The sequence below is a fragment of the Hyperolius riggenbachi genome, chromosome 2 (genome assembly GCF_040937935.1).
Source record: "Hyperolius riggenbachi isolate aHypRig1 chromosome 2, aHypRig1.pri, whole genome shotgun sequence".
In the NCBI taxonomy this organism is placed as follows: Eukaryota; Metazoa; Chordata; class Amphibia; order Anura; family Hyperoliidae; genus Hyperolius; species Hyperolius riggenbachi.
The window spans coordinates 364,210,121-364,235,739 of NC_090647.1; the positions used below are offsets into that span (position 1 = coordinate 364,210,121).

At 41.3% G+C, this 25,619-nt stretch overlaps 1 protein-coding gene across 3 annotated transcripts in view; it reads left to right on the forward strand.

Moving 5' to 3' along the window:
• Positions 1-25,619, forward strand: part of PHTF1 (putative homeodomain transcription factor 1) — a 302,980-nt gene that overhangs the window by 77,226 nt on the left and 200,135 nt on the right. For all 3 annotated transcript variants that reach the window (XM_068269713.1, XM_068269715.1, XM_068269714.1), the window contains exon 5: positions 17,130-17,288. In XM_068269713.1, coding sequence (XP_068125814.1) covers positions 17,130-17,288 — 159 coding nt within the window. The remainder of the gene's footprint in view (positions 1-17,129; positions 17,289-25,619) is intronic.

The window sequence follows — 25,619 nt, forward strand, 5'->3', positions numbered from 1 at the left end:
TAATATGGATGGATATAAAATAAAGGACATTAGCGTTGTAGCTTCCATTCTGCACTTCTCCCCAAAATTAATTATCTTTTTTCAATTTTTTTCGGTTAGGGCCTGTGGTTTGGCGCCCCTGTGGAGATTTCAAATCTCCCAATCTACAGCTTCCAAAACTTTATGGTGCCCTTACATGATACAATAAAACGTTTTGATTTTCCTGTTTATTCCATCTAAATGATCGAATCGAATGAAGGTTGAAAATATATTTTTTCCGATCAAGAAATTCGAACGATTATCCCTTTTTTTTTTTTTTTTTTTTTTTTTGAAAAATCTGATCAGACATGCTGGAAAAATCTTTATATTCGATCTAATGAATAATCAAAGTAAATGAATCGAAAAAGATGAAATTGTACCATGTATGGGCACCTTTCACGAGAACTCTGAATGTGTTTGTCATAGTTACGGTATGTTGTAATTGGGGAGAAAAGGAGGGGAGATTTCTGAGCCAGGATTTCAGAGAACTTTACAGATGCAGACTCTGTTAGAGATGGAATTTTGCCCTTCTTCTCCTATAATGCATTTATTCTAAGTTAATTTGAAATCTACTTAGCCAGATAACTTTCTTTTACTACTACATTTTATAGATCAACAAACGCATTTAAGCATGGCAAAGTTTTAGGGTGGAAATTATGTGTATTCCATGTTCCCTGTTACAGATTTCTGTACAATCACTCACTGCCTACTTCTTTTAAAGGCATCCATCTTCTCCCCTCATGTTCATGTACAGCTCCCCCAAGTGCATCCCCTTTGTATTTACTTTCCCCCTCCCCCCACCTTGTTTTGACTTATGTCTTCACCTCATTGGGCACATATGCACATATCTTTGCTCTCTCTGTTTCCCCCTAAACATCTCCTAATTTCACTAACGTTCTTAAGGGGACACTGTAGTTAGAGGAATGTGAAGGCTGCTATTAATCTATGCCAATTACCTGGCTGTCTTGCTAATCCTCTCCCTCTAATACTTTCAAACATTGACCCAGAACAGGCATGGACATCAGGTTCTTTGAGTAGTCTGCCCACATTAGCCTCATTCTTGTTTCAGGTCTTTGATTCAGACAATACAGAACCCAAAAGGATCAGAAATGCTGCCAGGCTATTAACATTTTTTGAAAGTAAATATACAGGATCTTCTCAAAAAATTAGCATATTGTGATAAAGTTCATTATTTTCTGTAATGTACTGATAAACATTAGACTTTCATATAGTTTAGATTCAAATACACACAACTGAAGTAGTTCAAGCCTTTTATTGTTTTAATATTGATGATTTTGGCATACAGCTCATGAAAACCCAAATTTCCTATCTCAAAAAATTAGCATATTTCATCCGACCAATAAAAGAAAAGTGTTTTTAAAACAAAAAAAGTCAACCTTCAAATAATTATGTTTAGTTATGCACTCAATACTTGGTCGGGAATTCTTTTGCAGAAATGACTGCTTCAATGTGGCGAGGCATGGAGGAAATCAGCCTGTGGCATTGCTCAGGTGTTATGGAGGCCCAGGATGCTTCGATAGCGGCCTAAAGCTCATCCACAGTGTTGGGTCTTGTGTCTCTCAACTTTCTTTTCACAATATCCCACAGATTCTCTATGGGGTTCAGGTCAGGAGAGTTGGCAGGCCAATGGAACACAGTAATACCATGGTCAGTAAACCATTTACCAGTGGTTTTGGCACTGTGAGCAGGTGCCAGGTCGTGCTGAAAAATGAAATCTTCATCTCCATAAAGCTTTTCAGCAGATGGAAGCATGAACCCACTTTTGAACCAGAAACAGCGGCAGAAGCGCCTGACCTGGGCTACAGAGAAGCAGCACTGGACTGTTGCTCCGTGGTCCAAAGTACTTTTTTCGGATGAAAGCAACTTTTACATGTCATTTGGAAATCAAGGTGCCAGAGTCTGGAGGAAGACTGGGGAGAGGGAAATGCCAAAATACCTGAAGTCCAGTGTCAAGTACCCACAGTCAGTGATAGTCTGGGGTGCCATGTCAGCTGCTGATGTTGGTCCACGGTGTTTTATCAAGGGTAGGGTCAATGCAGCTAGCTATCAGGAGATTTTGGAGCACTTCATGCTGGGTTTTCATGAGCTGTATGCCAAAATCATCAATATTAAGACAATAAAAGGCTTGAACTACTTCAGTTGTGTGTATTTGAATCTAAAATATATGAAAGTCTAATGTTTATCAGTACATTACAGAAAATAATGAACTTTATCACAATATGCTAATTTTTTGAGAAGATCCTGTGTATGTCAGCCTCCATATTCCGTTCACTACAATGTCCCTTCCGCTGCTGTGTACACTCCCAGTACAAGGGCCCTAGGGTTTATAACTGTCCTTCACCCTCACTTTCTTTTTGCTCCTTTCCTTACCCTAAGCGCCCTCCAAATCCAAGAGATGGTCCTCCTGCTTTTAGGTGGTCTTACAGCTCTGTGAGCACACCATACATTAATCTACTCCACCCCTTTCTCTCTGTTTCTTTAAAGGGGAGCGGTCAGCCATACTATCTCAGGAAAAAAAAACAAATATATAAATAGATAAATACTTGCTCTACTTACATAACATATGTATTGCACTGTCCACGTTATGATTCCTGTGAATTTTATAAAGGAAAAGTAGAGAATCCTATTCTAGTCAGTTTCCATATTTACTGTGGCTATTTTGAAGCCAGTCCTGATGTAATATTCGCCCTTAAGGTGGCCACACACCATACAATTTTTTAAATATCTGTTCAATTTAAGAATTGCAATCAATTTTTTCTGACTGATTGTAACATTTCAAAAATATGACCAATGTACCACACACGTATGTTCAATTTTTCCCCAATTATGATAAAAATGATTGGAAACTCAAAGAAAATTGCTAGGGTGTGTATATTAATAAATTAACAATCCAACACACACCATACAATCTTTAGTAGAAATTGAAGAGCAATATCTGGCATTCCGGGTCGATTTAAATCGAAAAAAACTGGAAATCCGATCATATTTTTCAGTTGAATGAAAAAAAAGCTTTCGATTTTTTTCGAGAGATACGATCGTTTTTATCGAATTATTGTAAAATCGGATCATTTTATTTTATAGTGTGTGGCCGCCTTTAGTCTCCTCTGCCTGATTTGCCCGCCCTTCACTATAGAAAGTGCATTGTTTCAGCCTGAGAAATTTTGGCTAATCAGAGAGGTACAGAGGTGTGGGAGGGGAAAACAGGAGGGAAAGAGGCTTCAGCCAATCAGGCTGCATTAGTCAAGTCTGAAGGGAAGAAGAGAAGCAAAAAAAGACAACCCAGCATGCCCTGCAACTTCTCTTTTGTGTACCAAACTTTCTGTGTACCAAATAAGAGTCATGTAAACTGAGGAATGATAAATTTATAAACAAGAAAAGTAATAGTGATTTTAACTTTTGGATTGCCTGATTAGCATCCTTATTACTTGTTTACCAGATACAAATAATGAAATTGATTTTTGATTTTATGCCCGACAGTTACTCTATAACTCCCTGTGGTGTGTAGGGCATCTCACTAGTGAAGACTCTTCATTCAGATCTATTTGTTTCTATTCTGTTGCTCTCTTTCCATGTTTTTTCTATATTTCGAAATTCTTCTTTCACTAATCTTCTCAATGTTTTTTGAGGCTGTCCCCTTCTTCTTGATCCTTGTGTTCTCTATATTAGGGCTGTTCTTTCTATAGATTCATATCCCTATCCGAGTGCAAAATTTAAAGAGACCTGTGTTCAAAACTCACAGATAGCCAGCGCTAACACAACATCCCAAAATGAACAAGATTGTTGGTGCCTTATATCCAACAGGCATGTGGGTTAATTTTGCCCTGTGTATTTACCCAGCCTCGTGAGCTCATCATATGATGGCTGTTTGATGCCTGATTGAGCGACTACCATTTCTTATGCTGTCCCTTCCTGAGTGTGCCCCCTATCCAACTCCACTTCCTTTTCCGTAGCTGAATTAGTTGGTTGGAGTTTTTCCACAGTCGTTCATTTGTCACTTTTTCTGGCCATTTTATATTTATAAGTTTCCGTAGGCACCTTATTATTAGTATTATTATTATAATAAAGATCGGGATTTTTGTGGTAACAGGTTGTGTGACCTTACAAGTTTGTTATTTAATCTATAGGCTCCTGAATCTGCCTTTTCCCCTCTTTTTGTGCTGTTAAATTTAATCTGAAGCAAAAATTAATTTATGAAATAATGAATTGTATGTGTAGTATGGATAATAGAACATTAATAGCAAAGAAAAGAGTCTTATATTGTTTTCCAGTACAGGAAGAGTTAAAAAAAAACCTCTAGTTATTATCTATGCAAAAGAGCTTCTCTGAGCTAGTTGACTAACTTGGTCGAACTCAGTCCTGTTTTCTGAAGATCCTGAAGATCATAAACAGCCAAGGAACAGTGAAAGACAGCTTTAGATAAGGTTTTACTGCAGGGAAGTTCAAATGGTCTTTGGCCCTGCTCCGTTTTACAGTTAACAATTAATTATCTCATAAGCTTACTTTTGCTTCAGATATGCTTTAAGCCTTTTGACTGCTGTTATGACTGTGTATAAAAGCTCTGTTTGCTTTGTTTATTCATTTTTTCCCCCACATCTTCTGCATCACCATCTCTGTTAACATTTCTTCACAAATAGGTAGAGGCCTCAACAAGCGAACACAGTGAATACAGCGCAGGAGACTTGGGTGCACAGGGAGTAACTTTGGCACCGTCATAGGACGGAGCTGAAGTTACTTTTAAAACGCAATAATTCAGCTTCCATCAATTATTTCATTCCCCACTATCCATGGCGGCCTGGAGGGGGAATAGTATTTAACACCGCCGGGAACTTGTGCAGCAGCAGGATCAGCCATATACCAGCTGTATCCTGCGCCCAAGTCTCCCGCGCCAATTCCTCTCGTACGCTCCACAAGTTCTATTTTATAGTCACTAATATTCAATCTCTCTGTCGCAGTATTGTTTATCCTCATTTCTTTTGTAATTGATATGTAGTTCTGCCTACAATTTCTGCTTCATTCTGTAACCGTTTGTAATGCTGGGGGGTCATACTTTCTGACCACCCAGCACAACAAGGCTAAGAGCTGGATAATGGAAGAGGCTACACAGGCTGCCCAAAGCAACTGCAGCTCTGGGATTCTGATAAGACGCAATGGCAGCGCAATGCGATGTTGTGCTGCTCTTGCGATAACAAACATTCAGACAGCTACAAGACAGACAGGAGTGAGGTAGCCAATAGCAACCGCAGCAATGGCTACCTCACAAGGACAGGACTAGGACAGAGACTGACAGAATGAACGCTTGCTAATCTAGTCACTGCCTCAGTGACAGCAAACGTTCACAGACGAGTGAGGTAACCAATAGCAACCGAAACAATGGCTACCTCGCAAGGACATGGCTAGCTAAGCACGGGTGATCACGCTAAGCGCAACCTACCGAAACATGCTAAAAACTGACTAGCTAAACACAGGATATCAACAGTTCGAGTACGTATATATCAGCGGTACTGATGTATCACCGTAGCACGAATACAAAGAAAATAACAAACGCTGACTAGAATATGTATATATTGGCGATGAACCAATATATAACATAAGCAAGGAAGACTAGCTAGATCTGGAACAATACAAAATCTCTGCACTAGGAGTACGTATATATGCCCCCGTGGGAAATATATAATCGTAACTCCACAAGTTAACTGAACTAGAAAGTAACAAGACAAGGAATATATTACACAGTATCAAGGACCCAGTAAACGCATAGACAAAGCTGAAATTATGACGGGCGAGGTCTAACAGGGGAGGCAGACTTTTATGCTGGCATCAGCCAATGGATGCCAGCATGCAAATCTCCACACAGCTGAATGGTAATCATGCAATCCTGAGCTGGCTTGGTTACCATTTGCTAGGTGAAAGACTAGAATAGCAAATGCATGCAGTACTATGTAACAACATGCATGCAGGAAATCCAGGGCTATCTGGCTGCAGCTCAGCTGTAGTAAGCCATTGGTGGAGTGTGGACAGCATATTCTGATCTGCCCAGAACTGCAGAGCAATTGCAAATGACAATGTGACTCATTGCGAATACACGCTGACAAGCCAGAACTGTCCATTTGCAGCTCCACCGCAATGGACAGAACACACCACAGGAGGAATCCTTACACTTTTCATATCTATATACCTTTAAAGTGAACCTGAACTCAGTTTTCTCTGCTCTGAAAAATACACAACAGCATAATAACCTTTTAAACAAAAAACATTTCTTTGTTACGACTGATACAAATCTTTAAATAAATAAGCACTATTTCTACTTCCTGATTCATGGAAGCAGACATATTGTTAAAGTGGACCTGAACTCAGACCTCCTCTCTGCTCTAAAAGATACACAACAGCATAATAACATTTAAACAAAAACATTTGTTACAGCTTATACAAATCGCAAAATAAATCTGCACAGTTTCTACTTCCTGATTCATAAAAGCAGACATATTGTGTACAACCTGTGCTTTCAAATGTACTTATCTGTAATGTTACACAGCCATGGATCAAATTACAACTTGAGATTAGACACAAATGAGGGGGGATTAGACAGCCATAAACTCTCTAAATACATATGCAGTGCATTTTTCTATGTTTTTCTTCTGTACTGTGCAAGAGTTTGGGTCCACTTTAACATCTAGTGCTTTCAAATGGGCTTATCTGCCATCTCAGCCATAGGCAGTCATGGGACACAGGGGAGAGATCAGATTACAACTAGTGATTATACTCAAAGGAGGGGGGGATTAAACAGGCTAAACTCTCTAAATACATACACGGTGCATTTCTCTTTGTTTTCCTTCCGTTATGTGCAAGAGTTCAGGTCCACTTTAAGATAAAAAACAGATGTCATTAGCACATTCTAGCTCTTCAAGTGTTTCCATCATGCTCCATTGTATTCCTCTTTTGTGCTCTAAAGCCATTGTACGTACCATATAGCAATGACAACATTTTTCTAGGGATCCCATATTTTTCTGTGGTGCTTCAAATGCAGGGGTATCACAGGGGGAGATGTGTATAATTGCAGTATTTGCATAGCGCCTTTCTCGTGTTGGACTCAAAGCGCTTGCGAGGCAGCCACTAGAGCACACTCAGTAGGCAGTAGCAGTGTTAAGGAGACTTGCCCAAGAAACTCCTTACTGAAATAGGTGCTGGCTTACTGAACAGGCAGAGCCGAGATTTGAACCCAGGTCTCCTGTGTCAGAGGCAGAGCCCTTAACCATTACACTACCCAGCCATGTATGAGGGCCGGTCAGGGGGCTCCTACCATAAAGCACATGAAGGCACTTATCAGACACTTGGCCAGAGCTGCAAGTTGCAGAGGGGTTGCTTGCTTGTATAATATAGATTCTGAATGTCATTCAATAGCAGCACCAGCTTTCTGTCTGTCACACAGACCTCCTGCCCCTCCTCCTTGTGATTGCATCTTCTTATCATTATTCACTTCAGTCTCCGCTCCTTCCTAGTGCAGTGCAGTGCAGTGCTGACTGTTGGCAAGAGGGTAAGCTAGTATTGGCTTGTAACTCCTGTACAATTTTGTACATAAGTTTGTTTTCCTAATGGTGGCCATACATGGTACCATTTTTTTCATACAATCTTACCATTTCTATGTAATACAAGGGAACTGCCTAAATTATCCTTTCAGTATAGTCACTTAATTTACCCTTATACTACATAGAAATGATAAGATTTTATGAAAAAAATTGTACCATGTATGGCCACCATAAGGAGGTTTTTTTGGTCTCTTTCAGCCCCTTATGCTGGGAATACACGGTTTGTTTTTGCGGTGCGTTTTTGCTTTCGATCATTTTTGCCGCTCGATTTCGCTCTCGATCCAGCTCTCTATTCTTATCTTCCTCTCGTTTTTCTTATCTTTTTCCATTCACTTCTATCAGAAATCGAGCGGCAACACAATCGAAAGGGAGATCGGACATGTCAGAAATTCTCTATCGAACCATCTAATTGGCTATAAAACGAACCATGTATTCCCGGCATTACACATTCCTAGGAGTTCTGGTTTACCATGAGCTTGCTGGGCAATCTAACATTTGTACATGTGATTATATTATTGTATAGATATTGACATGGGGACCAAGCTAACCAGTGCAGAAAAAGCTGTAACTTGATCTGCTCCTCCTTGCGGTTTACAGCTCTGAACCAAGCTGATAACCAGAGTTATGCTACAAGGAATTTGGCAGGACAGGGAGACCGTCAATGAGGGATACTTTCTGTGTTTGATGTATGCATATGCATGTAGTATGTGTGTTGCCAGTACAACAGTGAGTGAAGGAATGCTGGCTGTGTGCGATATATGCATATGTATGGAGTACTTGTGTTTGCATTTTGCGTGCTCTGTACAGTATGTACAGATGGCTGTGCGTCCAGAGTTACAGATTGCCCAGCTAGCTTATTGATGAACAAGAACTTCTAGGAAGCGTGTAAGGGGTTAAAAAGCACAAAAAAAAAATTCCAGTGTCTTTCATATCCTACTTCATAGAGCCATATGAATCCACTAGTAGACCTAAGCCCGTTTTAAAACGGGCTCTAGGTTTGTGTTGGAACCTCCCCTCCCTTCCCTGTGACCTCTGCCACTGCCCCGCAGTCAGCGGGCATGTTCGTGCCCTAGCGCACACGCCCACTGGCCCGTCCTGCTCTCTGTCCCAAGGCTTTCCGTGCTGCACATGCGCAGTAGCACAAAGCACGGACACACGCACAGACATGGGACGCATAGACACAGGGGTTTTATTAGGTAGGATGTCATGCACTGATGAGGACCAACCCGTTTGAAACAGCCTGTATGCATGTTGGATAAGTGTGGCTCTGTACAGTTAACAAACTAACACATCATTGCATTCCAGTGGTTCTGGAGGTGTGTCTAGCTTTCAGGGACAACAAAGGGACAATTGGCATATTCAGCAGTGATTCATTGTGGGACACCTCCTTTCGCGCTCCAACCTGAATAATTGCAAATACCGTACTGATTTTTGGTCCTTTTTAGTCCCTTACACACTTCTAGGAGTTCTGGTTCACCATTCGCTTGCTGAGCAATCTGTTCCACATTGATGGAAGAGTCTTTTGTGCTCCCAATATTTTGATTTGTACCTCTGCTACCGCAAGGTGACTGTCACTACCAATATCTGGGCCTTTTTTCTATTTCTTAAATTTCTGAAAGATGTTCTGAATTTCTTGCTTATTAACAAGTGATCGGTTTGGTTTTCTGTGTTAAGGTCTGGAGGTATCCATTTAACTCCAAAAACCATATCATGGCTGGCACAAAAATCGATAAAAATTTAGCTATTTTTGTTTCTTTCTCCCTTTGCCTGTCTTCGGACAACGGACAATGTTCTAATCCTTCAATGTTCGTTCCAATTTTGGCATTCATATCTCCTATTATTATTATTATTATTATTATTATTATAATATCTGTTTTATTAGCCTTCCTTATGGCTGGTAAAATTCTTCCTTCTTCTCTATGTCTGTTGAATTGGTATCAAATTCTCAGTGCAGACCAACCATCCAGGATCTGCTACTATCCCTACAGCTGAGTTAAAAGCTAGGGTCTTTGTTAGTAGAAAAACAAAAAAAAAACATTTTGTATATTCAAATATGCCACACAGAGGCTTCCCTGGGGGCCTCTGCTGTAGGGATAGTGGTTCCTGTACGGTTGGTCTGCAGTAAGTGTTTTTATGAGATTGTGCAAAGGGTTAACTGATTTTGCTGTTATGAGGTACTTTTTCAGGACAATATGCAACAGTGGCAAAATAGTTGAGGTGCATGTCATCATAGAGAGTATGCTCCCAGAAAAAGTGGCAAATGCATATGGCGTTGCGCATGCCCACATGCACTGGGGTGCTTCGGGCGGGTTCAGCTGCAGACAAGTGGATTAAAGAGGAACTGTCGTGAAAATCTTAAAATTTAAAACACATACAAATAAGAAGTATGTTTTTTCCTGAGTAAAATGAGCCATAAATTACTTCTCTCCTATGTTGCTGTCACTTACAGTAAGTAGTAGAAATCTGACATTACCGATTTGGGCTTGGGTTTTGGGCTAGTCCATCTCTACATAGGGGATTCTCAGCATGGCCTTTATTCTTTTTAAAGACACTCCCTGAAAAAGATTTATACAAAGATGCTGACCAGCCTCCCTGCTCACCGTACACTTTTTTGGCAGTTGGATGGAGCAACTGCCATTCACTAAGTGCATTTTGAAAATAAGAAATCCCTGTGAACCCCCCATGAGGAGATGGGTTAGTCTAAAACCTGTCGGTTCTGTCAGATTTCTACTACCTACTGTAAGTGACAGCAACATAGGAGAAAAGTAACTTAGGGCTCATTTTACTCTGGAAGAAACTTACTTCTTAATTGTATATGTTTACATATATTTTTACATTTTAACATTTTCGCGACGGAGGTCCTTTAAGGGGAACAATCCTTTGGCAGCCTCTGTGGGAACATGTAAGCACTTTGAGTATGCTCAGATACATAGACACATGCTCTTTTAACAGTATGCATCCACTGAGCTTTAAGAAAGGGTTCTGGATATCAAGCTTACAATATCCAAGATATGAAGAAAATGAAGATCTACTTAGATATCAGGTTAAATAGACATGGCAGTATAAATTATGGGAAACCTTTTTGGCTTCATTTGTGTCAGTTATATAGGCGAAGAATATAATAGAAGTATGACCAGTACCATACTTGTATGGTCAATAAATATCCTATTCGGCATGTGTTAAAAGCTAATTGTATACCAGAAATTGCATTGAAAAACAGCTCAAAAAAGCACCTAACCAGATGAATTATTGAAAAATATGAAAAATTAAGCTTTATTTAACAATTCTGAATTAAAATAAAAACAGTTAAAGAATCCACCAGCAGGTGGAGTCTGAGGGGAAAACCATAAACATTACTGGTCAGCAGTGTAGGTATACTGAGCACTCCCAGACTGGTGCTTCTGCTCTCTAAGGCTGCTCCAGACATTACATCTCATTTCTGCTACTTTAAATCTCTTAATGGAAAGACTGGACCGAAATTTCAGTGGATTCTAATGTATCACTTCTCCAGCAACACCTATAACCTTTCAGAACACCTGGATTACTTGGGATGGCAAAGATTTAAGCTGGATTGGATCTTTGGCCCAGTGCACACCGGGCAGATCCGCCGGCCGAATCCGCCTGAAAATCTGCGTGGCTAATGTATCTCTATGGGCTGGTGCACACCGGTGGTTTGAGGTTTTTACCAAGCCGCAAACGTGCTGCACGTTTGCGGTTTGCTAAAAAACCTCAAACCGCCGATGTGCACCAGCCCATAGAGATACATTAGCCACGCGGATGCTGATGTGGATGCGGCCGGCGGATCTTATACAAAATCCGCTCGGTGTGCACCCAGCAAATATCGCCTATCTGCTCCCAAAACCGCTAGCGTTTTGACGATCTGCTAGCGGTTTTGGTGTGCACCGGGCCTTTCTTGGAATCACCCACTGCTGTACACTGCACACCTTCCTTGGAATTGACCTGAGACCTTAAAGACTTTCGGCCTCTTTGTGCCCGCCCTCTCCCCATCCTGTGAGTAACTTTCATCGATTATCTACAGCATCTATGCTCAATAGACTATATTTTTCTACATGTTATATATAATATCTTCAAACTCCTAAACAAAGGACTGTATTTTCAAATCCATGCTGTCCATCCATACATCTCTGTGTAAGGACAATTCAGTCTACACAGGCCCTTTGATCTCTGCAGGATACCAGCTGGAGCTGAGAAAGTTCACACCTTGACTCTAAATGGGGCCTTTCTCAGCAGGCGCCCTGAGCTGTCTCTTGTCTATTCTAATGTGTAAACCTCAATATTCAGCAGAGACACTTCTCGCTGTATACCAACCAAGAAATATTTATCAAATTGACAAATCAACAATAATTCTACTTAAGTTTGTTGGAATCTTCAGAAAGTCAAAAAGAGGATCCAGAGGATGTGGGAAAAGACGTTCTTCACTGCAGAACCAAAATAACTCTGTGACAAAATCTACAGAGTACACCCAGGCAGCAACCCTAATAGCTCCAGCACAATCCAGCAGAGATGACAGCCACACATCTGGAGACTGTTCTGTCCTGGAGTCCTCAATCTCAGACCCTAGCTCCTAGGGTAGCCCCATCAAGGCTGTCCTCTGTAACGTCAGATCGATAAACCACAAAACAGCAATCATACATGATCTAATAGAGTCTTCTGATCTGGCCTGCCTGACTGAAACCTGGCTTTCTGAACCAGTTGGCCCCACCCTGGAGGCCGCCGTGCCAACAAACTATTCCGTGATATACTGCAACAGGAAAGAATGCAGGGGTGGAGGGGTTGCACTTTGCTTTATATCAGCTTTGAAAATCAGACCACTTACTGTAGGACCTACCAACTCATTTGAATGCTTGGGGGTGCAACTTTCAGCTGATAAAAACATTAACATATTGCTGATCTACCGCCCACCAGAGAAGGACTCGGACTTCCTTAAGGAACTTGTAGATCTCCTATGCAACCTAACACTGGAACACCCCAGATGGATTGTTCTTGGAGATTTCAATTCATGGGTGGATGACTCCTCTTCACAATTTGGAATAGAGCTACCTTGTGCCTTATATGAACTGGGCTTCTTCCAATCAATCAGCTCTGCTACTCACAGGAAAGGTCACACTCTGGACCTTATATTCCATACTGGGCTGTCAATAGCCAATGTGGAAATTAATCCTGTTGCCTGGCCAGACCACACTATCCACTTTTGCCTCTCAATACCAGCTGTCAAACCCCAGTTCAAGAATCAAATAAAATATAGCCGCTTAAAAGGGCTAACACCTCAACATATCCGAGATAACCTTAGCTTTGATGAATTGACTGACTCCAGCTTGGACCCTGATACTCTGGTGTTTAAATACAACAAATGTGTGTCCTCCACCTTTCAGACCATTGCTCCAAGGGCTAACACCTCAACATATCCGAGATAACCTTAGCTTTGATGAATTGACTGACTCCAGCTTGGACCCTGATACTCTGGTGTTTAAATACAACAAATGTGTGTCCTCCACCTTTCAGACCATTGCTCCTCTGTGCACCAAATATCTTACTCCACACCATCATGCACAGTGGTTTGAGAACTCTATAAAAGAGCTGAAAAGACCAGGCCGAAAACTTGAGACTGTGGCGCAAATCTCAGTCCCCAGAAGACAAACATGCCTTAATCCTCCACCTGAAGAACTACCAAAAGGTAATCGCGGGAAAAATCATCCTTTCTATCACAAGAGATTGCAAATGCAGTTAACAAACCAGCCCAACTGTTCCGCACAGTGGAAAAACTCTGCAACCCGGCATGTCAAAAACTTAATATCGAGTCTTCAAAGGACCTCTGTGACCAATTTGCCCATTTCTTCACAGACAAAGTCTCCGCTATAAGGTCCGCCATCCAACTTACAGCATCTGAGCCTAATATAGCGCCGAAGACCATTAACAGAGACAACGTAACACCTTGGTCAAACTTCAAAGAAATTGATGAAGAAGTCACATCAAGCATCCCTCCTTCACTCCACCTAACTACCTGTGACCTGGATCCTGGCCCAACACAGTTCATGTTGAACTGCCCCGACCTATTTGTACCGGTATTCCTCAAAATTGTTAACTGTTCCTTACAATCAGGGATATTTCCTGCTTTACTGAAGGAAGCAATCATCAGGCCTCTCCTCAAAAAACCCTCCCTGGACCCAGATGCAATGACCAGCTAACCTTCCCTTTCTGGGTAAGCTAATTGAAAATGCTGTATACCTCCAGCTAGAAGCCAAAATCCTCCAACAACAGTTATGACCCATTCCAGTCTGGCTTCAGGAAACACCACAGCACTGAAACTGCCCTCATCCAAATATGCAACCACCTGCTCATGGCAAGAGACAGAGAGTGCTCGATCCTCATACTGCTAGACCTTTCTGCAGCCTTTGATACAGTTGACCATGACATCTTAATAAACATGCTACAGGAATACTGCGGCATTGATGGCATAGTTCTTCAGTGGTTTCAATCCTTCTTGAGTGGCAGAACCGAAAAAGTGTCTATGGGGCCCTTCCTGTCCACCCCTGTACCACTTAAGTATGGGGTGCCCCAGGGCTCAATCCTCTCTCCCCTGCTTTTCACGATTTTACATGTTACCGCTTGGAAAACGAATCCAAAACCATGGCCTGACATACCACTGCTATGCGGACGACACCCAACTATATCTTTCCTTCAAGCCTGGTGTGACAGACCCAACTCTAACTACGCCTGCTTACGTGAACTACAGCAATGGATGAATGACAACTGGCTGAAACTGAACGCAGACAAAACTGAAGTCCTTCTGATCGGAGGGCAGCGCATGACAACAAAACAACTTAACTTGCAGTCTTCACCACTGGGAATAGGAGGCACGGATCTACGCAGCTCTGATCATGTGCGTAGCCTGGGAGTTCTAATTGATGGGGATTTAGACTTCAGAACTCAAATCTCTGCTGTGGTGAAATCATCCTATTTTCACCTGAAGAACATTGCAAAAATCAAGCACCTCATCCCCCCAGAAGATCTTCCAACCTTAGTCCATGCCTTCATTACATCCCGACTGGACTACTGTAATGCTCTCTACACTGGCCTTCCAAAAAAGGTCTTGTACCGCCTACAGCTGATACAGAATACTGCTGCCAGACTCCTAACCAACCAACCCCGTCACTGCCACATAACGCCAGTCCTGCACTCCCTTCACTGGCTACCTATAGAATGGAGGGTCCTATTCAAGATCTGCCTACTGACATTTAAATCCCTGAATAATCTGGGCCCTGGATACATGAAAGATATGTTGCAGCTGCGTAGCAATCCCCGCATTTTCAGATCCACAGGTTCTAATAATCTAGTCATACCCAGAGTCCACTTGGAAACTTTTGGTCCCAGAGCCTTCTGTCATGCTGCCCCTACGTTTTGGAACTCCTTACCTCAACAGATCAGGACCGCTCCATCCCTGGACGTGTTTAAATCCAGACTGAAAACCCACCTGTTCAGTTTGACATTTGCAGAAGTATAACTTTTGTTGTGTGAATACTTCATCCTACTACCAATTACTGAATCTGAGAGAGCCTAAGCGCTTTGAGTCCGATGGGAGAAATGCGCTATAGAAAAGTTATTGTATTGTATAAAAAATCCACCAGCAGGTGGAGTCTGAGGGGAAAACCATAAACATTACTGGTCAGCAGTGTAGTTTTCAATACACAACAGTTGTCACATAAGCCATTATAATATAATAAAAACATCCAGGAACCAACCTATTAAACACATGTAAATAAAGTGCAAACGCCTCTCAAATTGTGAATATATGTGTGAATGCACACTGATATACAGGACCAATGTAAAAAGTGTCAAAAAAAGGTGGGTACATGTCAGTGTGACAAAAGAGTGGGACCAAAAAAATGAATCTAAAAGAAAGGAAAAAATATTGATAACTCCCCAAAAGTATAGAAAATACGCTGGTATCTGTAAAATGGGATCCGATTGAGACTGCGAGGGCACAGGAAAGCTGCAGGGGGCTGGTAGAAGCCTCAGGTGAGTAAAACTCCTTTTTTTCAGACTTAAGCATCCCTTTGAGCACATGTGTCGCCCCAGGCTTACAAATACAATGTTTTGAGGCGTCCATGCAAAAAGGGCGTCTGGGAAAAAAGAGCGTGTGTTATAGACACAATTATAAGTTGTTATCTAAAACAATATTTTTCGTTTCTATATTATAAACGAAAATCAAGTGCTAAGTATGTTGAATGAACGGTAATGAAATGGTAAAGTACTGTCTATAACAAAAAAATGATATTTACACTTGTATTAAGCATAGGAATACAATTGTAGATATTACAGGTATTTTAGTGCAACTATATCTAACTGTACTATAACACAGAACTCTCCCTATACCTATCCCTAACCCCTAGACCCCCTCCTTTGGTGGTAATAAGCATAGTTTAATAAATTGTATATATTACAAATATTGTACTGGTGCCTAAACCTCAACCTTTCCCTCCTGGTTGTGCCTGACCCTAAAACCCCCCTGGTGGTGCCTAACCTGGTGCCTAACCCTAATCATTCCCACTGCACAAACACCCTTACACACACAACAATAATATATTTGATACCGTAAAATACTTCACTACAAATAACATGAATATAATGTATATATTTTTAATAGAATAAATAGCCTTACACTCAAGTACATATTAATTATATTAGAAATTAATATAATGCGACAGTTCACAAATGTCACCAGCAGGAACAGATCGTGACACACAGTATTTTAACTAGTGTGTTTTCAGGCATATCAAGTGGATATCAAATGACCAAAACTCTCTCAAGTTCTACTCAAGTAATCAATACATAAAGTGAACCATTTTCAATAGGAGCTGATGGTGTTTTTTTTTTTTTGGGATATGTTTAACCTGAACACAGTGCAGCTTCACTGCATATCTCCTTTAGAAAACCAGTAGGCGCGAAGGAGGAGCATCATCTCTGGGGAACTAGAAGCAAAGCATGTTACCAGTAGGGTAATGGCCATTTTTATTGTGACAAAGTTTGGAGGAATATTCTTTTCCGTGAATCTTTAGGAAATTATGCTTCTGTATTTCCCATATACTGTAAATGCCTCCTGATTCTTATTCAGTGTTCCAGGAAGTAACTGGTAAACAAGAATAAAACCACTCTGCTTTGCTGTATTTTGAGGGAGGAAATTATTTTGCATCACTTTGTTCTTAATTGGCTTGTTTCCAAATTTAAATATTATCTGAAATTAAATGTTGAGGTCTAATGCTTTTTTAGTTGCCTCAGCGTTGGCTTTTCATAAATTAGTTTTGATTCACTACACATTAATCCATTCTTCTTTTTTGTTCACAGGAATTTATATTTTACTTATCTGTTCTGGGGTATAAATTAGCAAGCACACCAGGATATTTTCCTTTTTTTTTGTGCTAATCCATGTAGGGCTGGATACATAATTTGTGTGGTTTTTTTTTAACTTGCATTTTTTACCCATTCTAGGATCAACATTTGCCAAGGCTAAACCCGAAAGCCCATGGACATCTCTGACTCGGAAAGGCCTTGTGAGAGTTGTGCTATTTCCCTTGTTTAGCAAATGGTGGATGCAAGTTACAAATCCTGTCGTTTTCACTTGGCTATTGGTACTTTATATAATGCAAGGTATTGGTCTACAAACGTAACCCTTGTTTCTAAAGTGTAACTAAATTCAGAACTTCATCTCTGCTGTAAAAGTTTAGCCACAGTATGGTAAATAATTATTTTTTCAATAAAGGTTATTACACTATATGGAAAGCCTAAAAAAACCCTGAGGGCTCTTTCACATCAGAGCTTGCGTTGGAGAACGCTCAAAGCATACGTTTTGTTGTATGCCTTTTACTGCGTTTTGATATGCGTTGCACTGCAGTGAGTGTGCGTTTTTAATCCGTTTTCAATGCGTTACTGCACATAGAAAAACACAGGTAATTTTTTTTTCTTTTAGTTGTCAACTTTCTACATTGTTCCTCTGTTGCATTCTGGGACTGATTGCCTGCGTTAACGGATTAAAAACGCGCATAGTGTGCGTTTTACATTGACTAACATTGTAACGCATAAAGCTAGCGTTGGCCAAAAAACTGCGCCTGGGTGCAGTGGAACGCAACGCACAAAAAGGCTGCGTTATATGTGAAAGCTAAAATGAAAGTCTATGGACTTTCATTTCACCTTGGGTAACGCAAACGTTATCCTTTGCGTTGAAACGCAGAAAATCTGCCCTAATGTGAAAGAGCCCTGAGGTTTTACTTCTGTAAAAGGTACTGAAAGGGTTGAGCTTCGGTATTTACTATATGGGGAGCTACTTTGGCAGAGCTCTGATGCAGTCTATTCACAGTTGCTGATGATGACTAATTAGACAGGTTTGTTTGCCTAAACAAACACATGCAGTGAATTACTTAAGCAACTATGTGGGGAATAAAGACTTTTCATGATGGGCTATGCAAGAGTACAGGTCTGCTTTAACATAAGTTTACACAATTTACTATAAAGGAGTCATATTTTGATGTGTCTGTTCATATCCATACTGTCCAGTTAAAAATTAATTAGTGATAGTGTGGTATTTGTGTTCCAAGACCACAATGTGTTGTGTATATGCTATAAAGTTTTTTTTCTTGATAGGGAGATAAATCCTGTTAGTGGTCTGCCTTCACAAGGCCTTGGGAACTGAAGGTTTGGGCTGTTTTAGCTCTCAGTATTCAAGAGCTAATGTATACATTCTTTTTGTTGCACTTAATAAAACATGCGAGGAGGCTTAATGGAATCCTCAATATAAATTTAAATATGAGGAAAATGTTTTCCACATCCACCAGTTTTGTCTAGGAAATACTATAATGGAAACCAGAGCTGGACAAATAGAATTTTGGAAATGTAACACCTGTAATAGTGTATAATGTACTATATTTTTGTTAATGAATAGACAGTTTTATTTTCAATCTATAAATTCTCACAAGTATTTTGTAATTTGTAATTGAATGCTGTTAAATATTCTCTGCAGCTGCTATATGTTTTTAAAGGACCACTATTGCAAAGATTGTAAAATGTATGCATGTAAACAAATTCAGATAAGTACGTTTCTTCTAAAGTAAAATGAGCCATAAATTACTTTTCTCCTATGTTGCTGTCACTTACAGTAGGTAGTAGAAATCTGACAGAAGCGACAGGTTTTGGAGTAGCTCATCTCCTCATTGGGGATTCTCACTGGTTTCAAAAGCACTTAGAAGTTGCTCCATCCAACTGACAAAAAAGTGTGCAGCGGGCAGGAAGGCTGGCCAGCTTCTTTGTATAAATCCTTTTCAGGTAGAGTCTTTATAAAAAAAGGCCATGCTGAGAACGAGCACTGTTAAAACAGCGCAGGAGATTTGGGCGCAGCTGGCGCCACCACAGGCCGTAATAGGTATCATGGCTATGGCAGCGATCAGTGATTAATTTGGGCACCATCAAAAAAATGGAGCTCAAATTACTTTTAAAACACTGTAATTCAGCTGCCAGCATTAGCTGGAAGCCGAACCACATAATTCCCCACAATCCACAGCGACCTGGAGGGGGAATAATAATTAGCACCGCTGGGACTTGTGCCGGAGCAGAGTTAGCCGTATATCGGCTTTACCCTGCACCCAAATCTCCGGTGGCTATTTCATAGATATGCTGCTGAGAATCCCCCATGAAGAGATGGACTAGCCCAAAACCTGTCGGTTCTGTCAGAGTTCTACTACCTACTGTAAGTGACAGCAGCAAAAAGATTAAAGTAATTTATAGCTCATTTTACTTTGGAAGAAATGTACTCCTTTTTTTGTATGTTTTTACATGTATTTTGAATTTTACAATTTTTCACGATAGTGGTCCTTTAAATACTTATAAAAGTACAGTATAACATTGCTACAACTATTTGCTAAACTCCTAGCATTCAGCTTTAAAGGATACCTATAGTGAGAGGGCTATGGAAGCTGCCAGCACTGTTTAAAGCGGTATAAAACCCTGACATAATATTCAATAAAAACATGTTTTCCTACTTTTTATATGCCATACGGTTAGCATATTTGCTTTTGTGCATTAGTATTAGTATTAGTATTCATTTAGAAATTATATGTTTCCAAAGTACACTTTTTTTGCTCTGAAAGCTGACTTTGCATTTTATTTATAACAGTTTTATTCATGTTCTAACAAGCAGAAGTGCTTTCTAAATTGTCTGACTTTGTTCAGGAGATTTGGCAGTGTCAGAGAAGTTTTTATTTACATTCCTCACTTGATACAATTAAACACAAGATAATGTTATCTACAACTTCAGATGCATCCAGCTTTGCTGGCAGGGAACTTCTAAGTCCTGTGTGTAACCCCTTGAATGCTGTTCTAGTAAAAAAAAAAAGTAGAGCAAAGAAGAAATGCTGGGTTTCATTCCGCTTTTAGTGTGTGCAGATTTGCAGGGATTAAATGTAGTCATCGTGAGAGTGGTCTAGTGTTAGGATTCATTTTAGGAGAGATAAAAGAGGATATACCGTATACTCCGGCGTATAAGTCGACTGGGCGTATAAGACGACCCCCCCCCCCCCCAACTTTTCCAGTTAAAATATAGAGTTTGGGATATACTCGCCGTATAAGACTACCCCTCTTCTAACGCACACCAAATTAAAATAAAAATTAAAAAAATCATGTACTGGTGCTGTGTATGAACAGATACTGGTGCTGTACTGTATGTTTTACCCAGTATATAACAGTATATAGTCAATTGACTTGTTGCATTGGTCAACTCTCCTTAAGTAGACTGGTCAGCTCTCCTTGTCTACCTGTTTATCAGAGCGGTATGAAAGAATAGATTGCGCTCCCTCAGCAGGGAGATGTAACGATTGGTGTCAGCAAACACCACTATACTAATTATTGGTGATCTGCAGTATCACCAATAATACAGATGCTATACCTGATTATATGGTGATCTGCAGAATCACCAATAATGCAAGGATAGCGTGACACGATACAATCGTATGCAAGAGGGTGCTTGGTACAATAGAGTATCTCTATAGGGCACAGAGATACAACCTCCAGCAAGCTGGAACAGCAGTCAACAATAATAATATACAGTGTAAATTCAAGTTTGTGGAAATATCCACCACACCGTAATTCCTCAAAGGTGTGGTTACCTCTGAATGGGAACCCTGTGTGTGAGATCCTCCAAGGACGGAGTGGAGGAGTCTCGGCCTCTAGCAGCAAGGGTTTGCTAGTGGCGGTCGTCTCAAAGAGGCAAGCCTCTGATAGAACCCTACAGTGGGAGACGTTCCACTGAAGGGAGAAAGGTCAGACAAAATGAGGTTCGGCAACAGATCAGGCGGCAGCAGTACAGAAACGTGAGACAAGAGAATAGTCGGAAACCAAGCCAATAGTCGATAACGGTACGGGCTGGCGAAGTACAGAATCAGGAAGCAGAAGAGTAGTCAAGACAGGCAGAGAATCATACACGACAAATCAAACAGTATAATGTGTACTGTATATATTGGCGATAAACCAATATATAACACAATATCAGAGACAAGGCTGACTAGGTCTGAGTGCTGACACAGGGTATTGCAAACACAGACGAAGTGTGACTGAAAAGCACTTACTTATATACTGCCTGGGAGAGAAGTCTCCACCCCAGCAGGCTAAAATGTCAGCTGACCTCCAGGTCAGCTGACACGCTTTCTAAGAGTATAAAGGCGTGTCTGTCGTGCGCGCACGCCCCCTAGAGGCAAGATGGCAGAGCCCTGGTGAGCAGCATGCTGGTGAGTTTGGAGCAGAGTGCTCGGACGGGTTTGCGCAGCGGATGCGGACGAATGTCCGCATTCCACGTTGGAAAGTCCGCTTGCCGGATTGGATGCGACCATATTTCCGCAATCCATCCGGCGTTGCGGATTTTTCGTTACAGGAGATCTGAGAGGTGGTAACAGGATAGGGCGTATCACCCGGCATCAATGACACCCGGCGTATAAGCCGACCCCCAACTTTTCAGAAGATTTTCAAGGGTTAAAAAGTAGTCTTATGCGCAGGAATATACAGTAATCTGCAAGAATCCTATATATTTATATACAAATGTCCCTGTGTCAGTGCTTTTGTGCTGCTGCGCATGTCCTGCACTAAAAGCCGTTGGGCCAGGACACAGGATGGGCCAGGGGGAAGGCCGGGCGGGCGTGTGTGCGTATGCGCCCTGTAATGTGTTGGCAGCGACAGACCTAGTGCCTGTTTTTTTTTTCTTAGGTCGACTACTAAGAACTATAAAAGCTGAAATGGCAAACAATTATTAGGGAACAAAACAGTAATTTTAATCTATTTGTCACCAGTAGAGTGATTTAAATAGATGACAGACCTGCGCTTTGGACAGCTAGTAGCCCCTGAGTGGGACATGTAGCAAGACAGGAGGCCTAACACTAAGTCCCTGCCTAGGGACCTGGCTAGCCTCAATACAGCTTCAATTCCCCTGGATGGTGGTTGATATCTGGAAGCCTCCTTTTTTAAAGGATGATTCCTAACTCCTCCATAAGGTCCCTCTCTCCTCTATAGCATCAACCCATCTTCCTTCTGGGCTCTACTGTATAAGTGGTGAAAAGCCCTTTGTTCCTGACGTTTGACAGAGTATCTATTAACATCAAAAACCATATGGGTTGTTATAGGAAAATCTTCAATCTTCCATGAACCTGCCTGTGATGACATGCTTAATAAGATTGCAGCTGCACTGTTGCTATAAATTGTCTCCCAAGAATACATAGGTTGCATGACCACAGTTGAATTGGTTGTGACAGACCTGTACTGAGGACTGGGGCCTTTATCTGTGCATGGGATTTGTGTCTTTTATATAGGGAGTATCATACTTAGGGACTTCGTCCACTTATACAAATGGGTGCACTTGTGTGATTTGAGCAGGGCCTCCCAGTTTATTTTTAATTACATTGATGGAGCCATCATTATTTTATGTATTGACTAGCTGAAGACTCGGGTATGGTTTTAGTTGTTGGCTCCGCCCACTTTTTGTAACCTTGACACACAGTCACTCAATGACCAAGTTTATGAGCTTTGAGGTCTTTGGCATTAATAATTTAAATTTTCGACATAAAGCAAATCTGATTGGTTGTTTGTGGCTCCACCCCTTTTCTGAATTTGAACCCCAGTCACCCAATGACCGACTGTACCAGGTTTGGAGCCTCTGCCAGTGTAAGAATGGCAGCAATATAAATATTTTGCTTGAAAACCAATAGTTGAATTTTGCCTGTTATAGGCACTTTCCTGAATATTAATCCTTGTCACCCAGTGACCAGCTGTGGGAAGTTTGAGAACCCTGCCAGTAACAGTGTAAGAAGGGCGACATTTTCCATTTTCCCTGTAAATATTTTTATTTGACTCCGGCTACTTTTTGTAACTTTGATACACAGTCACTCAATGACCAAGTTTGTGAGATTTGGGGTTCTTGACATCAATAATGTGGGAATGTAAGCGGTTTATCAAGCAAAGAAATTTGATTGGCTATTTTGGCTCTGCCCCATTTAATGAATTTGAATGCCAGTCACTCAATGACCAACTGTACCACGTTTGAGGCCCTCTGCCATTAACAGTGTACAAATGACAGCAATTTAAATATTCCCCTTGAAAACAAATAGGTGAATTTTGATTGGCTATTGTAGGCTCCACCCACTTTCCTGAATATTAATCCCAGTAAATCAGTGACCAACTGCAGCAAGTTAGAGAACCCTGCCACTAACAGAATGACTGAAATCTATCAAACAAATCTGATTGGCTGTTTGAGGCTCTGCCCTCTTTAATGAATTTGAATGCCAGTCACTCAATGACCAAGTATAGCAGGTTTGAGGCCTCTGCCATTATCAGTGTAAGAATAACAGTAATTTAAATATTACCCTTCAAAACCAATAGGTGAATTTTGATTGGCTGTTGTAAGCTCCAACCACTTCCCTGAATTTTAATCCCAGTCACCAAATGTGCCAGGTTTGACAACCCTGCCATTAATACTGTAAGAATGGCTACAGTTTGCCATGTAAAGTGACTGTAATTTGAGGTTTTATGCTCTGCCCACTTCCCCTGAGTTTTTAACCTCGGTCATCAGTGTGCCAGCTGTGCCAAGTTTGTAGACTCTGGCTTTCTAACTGTGAGAATTGCAGCCTTTTACATTTTTCCCATTGACGCGAATGGGTGCAATCTGATCGGCTGTTTGTGGTACTGCCCTAGTGTGTAGGGGGAGGAGGGTGTGAGACACTCAGAACATATTATCCCAGGTAATCTGTATACCAAGTTTCGTTGAAATCAGCCAAGGTGTTATCGAGTGATCGCTGTACATACATACATACATACATACATACATACATACAGACATACACATTTGAATGATAAATTAAAAAAAAAATATATATATATATATATATATATATTAGAGAGAGAGATAGAGATATAGTTATATATATTTATTTATCATTCAGATGTGTATGTATGTATGTATGTATGTGTGTTCCTCTTCCTTAGTACATACAATTAAATATAGTTGGGTCTAACACTTAAAAATAAGTTGAGTTGGTGACAGTTTTCCCCTTACCTGGTCTTTAATTGTACTACATGGAGGAGAGGGGAACTATCTATACTAGGGGCTACTTCAGGCTGCCTACACTGGGGAGGGGGGGCACATCTGGGTAACTATACAGAGTATTACGCTTGTGGCCTACACTGGGGGGGGGGTTACTTCTGGCTACCTATACTGGGGGTTAATTGCGTAGCGATATATCCAAGATACCACAACAGCATATTTGCAGTAAAAAAAAATCCACAATCTTTATTTGTACAAAAAATACAAAAATACTCTTCAATAGAAGATACTTCTAATGAAGAGTATTTTGTTTTTGTTCTTTTGTGCAAATAAAAATTTTGGATGTTTTCTTAACCATTTCGGGACCAGCCGCCTAAGCTCCCTTAAATACCAGGAATTTTGCGGTGGGGGGGGGGGGGGGTGCACGCATTTGGGGGGGGGGGGGGGTCAGGCGGCCAAATCCCCTCTGTGGCTGGCTGGTCAGTGTCCTCCCATGGTGGCAGGTGTCCCCCCTTTCGCCAGCAGCCATCACTCACCTTCCAGGCTCCAGCAATGAGCCGCAGTAGCCCCCTCTTCTCCAGCCGGCATCTCTGCTCCTAATGCCGTTCAGTTCCCAGTCGCGGCTTGATGACGTCATCAAGCCGGGACCCGGAACTGAGCGGCATTATGAGCAGAGATGCCAGCCAGAGCACGGGGGGCATCGATCGTCGCTGGAATGGCAGGGAGGTGTGTGTGGATCCTCTTCTCCACCCCCCCCCCCCCCCCCCGTCACCGCCGCTGTCAAAGTGATCACTACGATCCGCCGGCGATCATAGTGATCACGTGATAAGCAGCCATACGCGATGGCTGCTGATCACTGAGGGGAGATGTCAGCTGTCACCCTCCAGGTGTGCACGATTGTGTCGGGAGCGGAAACAGCGGGCGTATATTCTACGTCGCATCAGGCTAGAACAGCCACAAGTGCGGCGTAGAATCTAATGCAGGCGGTCCGGAAAAGGTTAATGCAATATACTATCGTGGTATCTTGATACCTTGCTATACAATTAATTGTTGGATGGGGGCTAAGTGGACAGCCCTGTGACAATGTGAAGGACTTTTTCTCCTTTTTTATGTAAAAAAAAAGTTTTCCCTTTACTAAAATATAACTCTAGTGGGGGAATTACTTCCCACCTTTACTGTGTAGGCTACCTATACTGGAGTGCTAAACTAGCTACCTATACTGCTGGGCTAATCTAGCATACCTATACTGGGGGTCTCCTCTGGCTACCCATACTCGGGGGCTTTCTAGTGTTTTCTAATACTAGGGGTTCCTGGCTAAATATACAGTGGCTTGCAAAAGTATTCGGCCCCCTTGAAGTTTTCCACATTTTGTCACATTACTGCCACAAACCTGAATCAATTTTATTGGAATT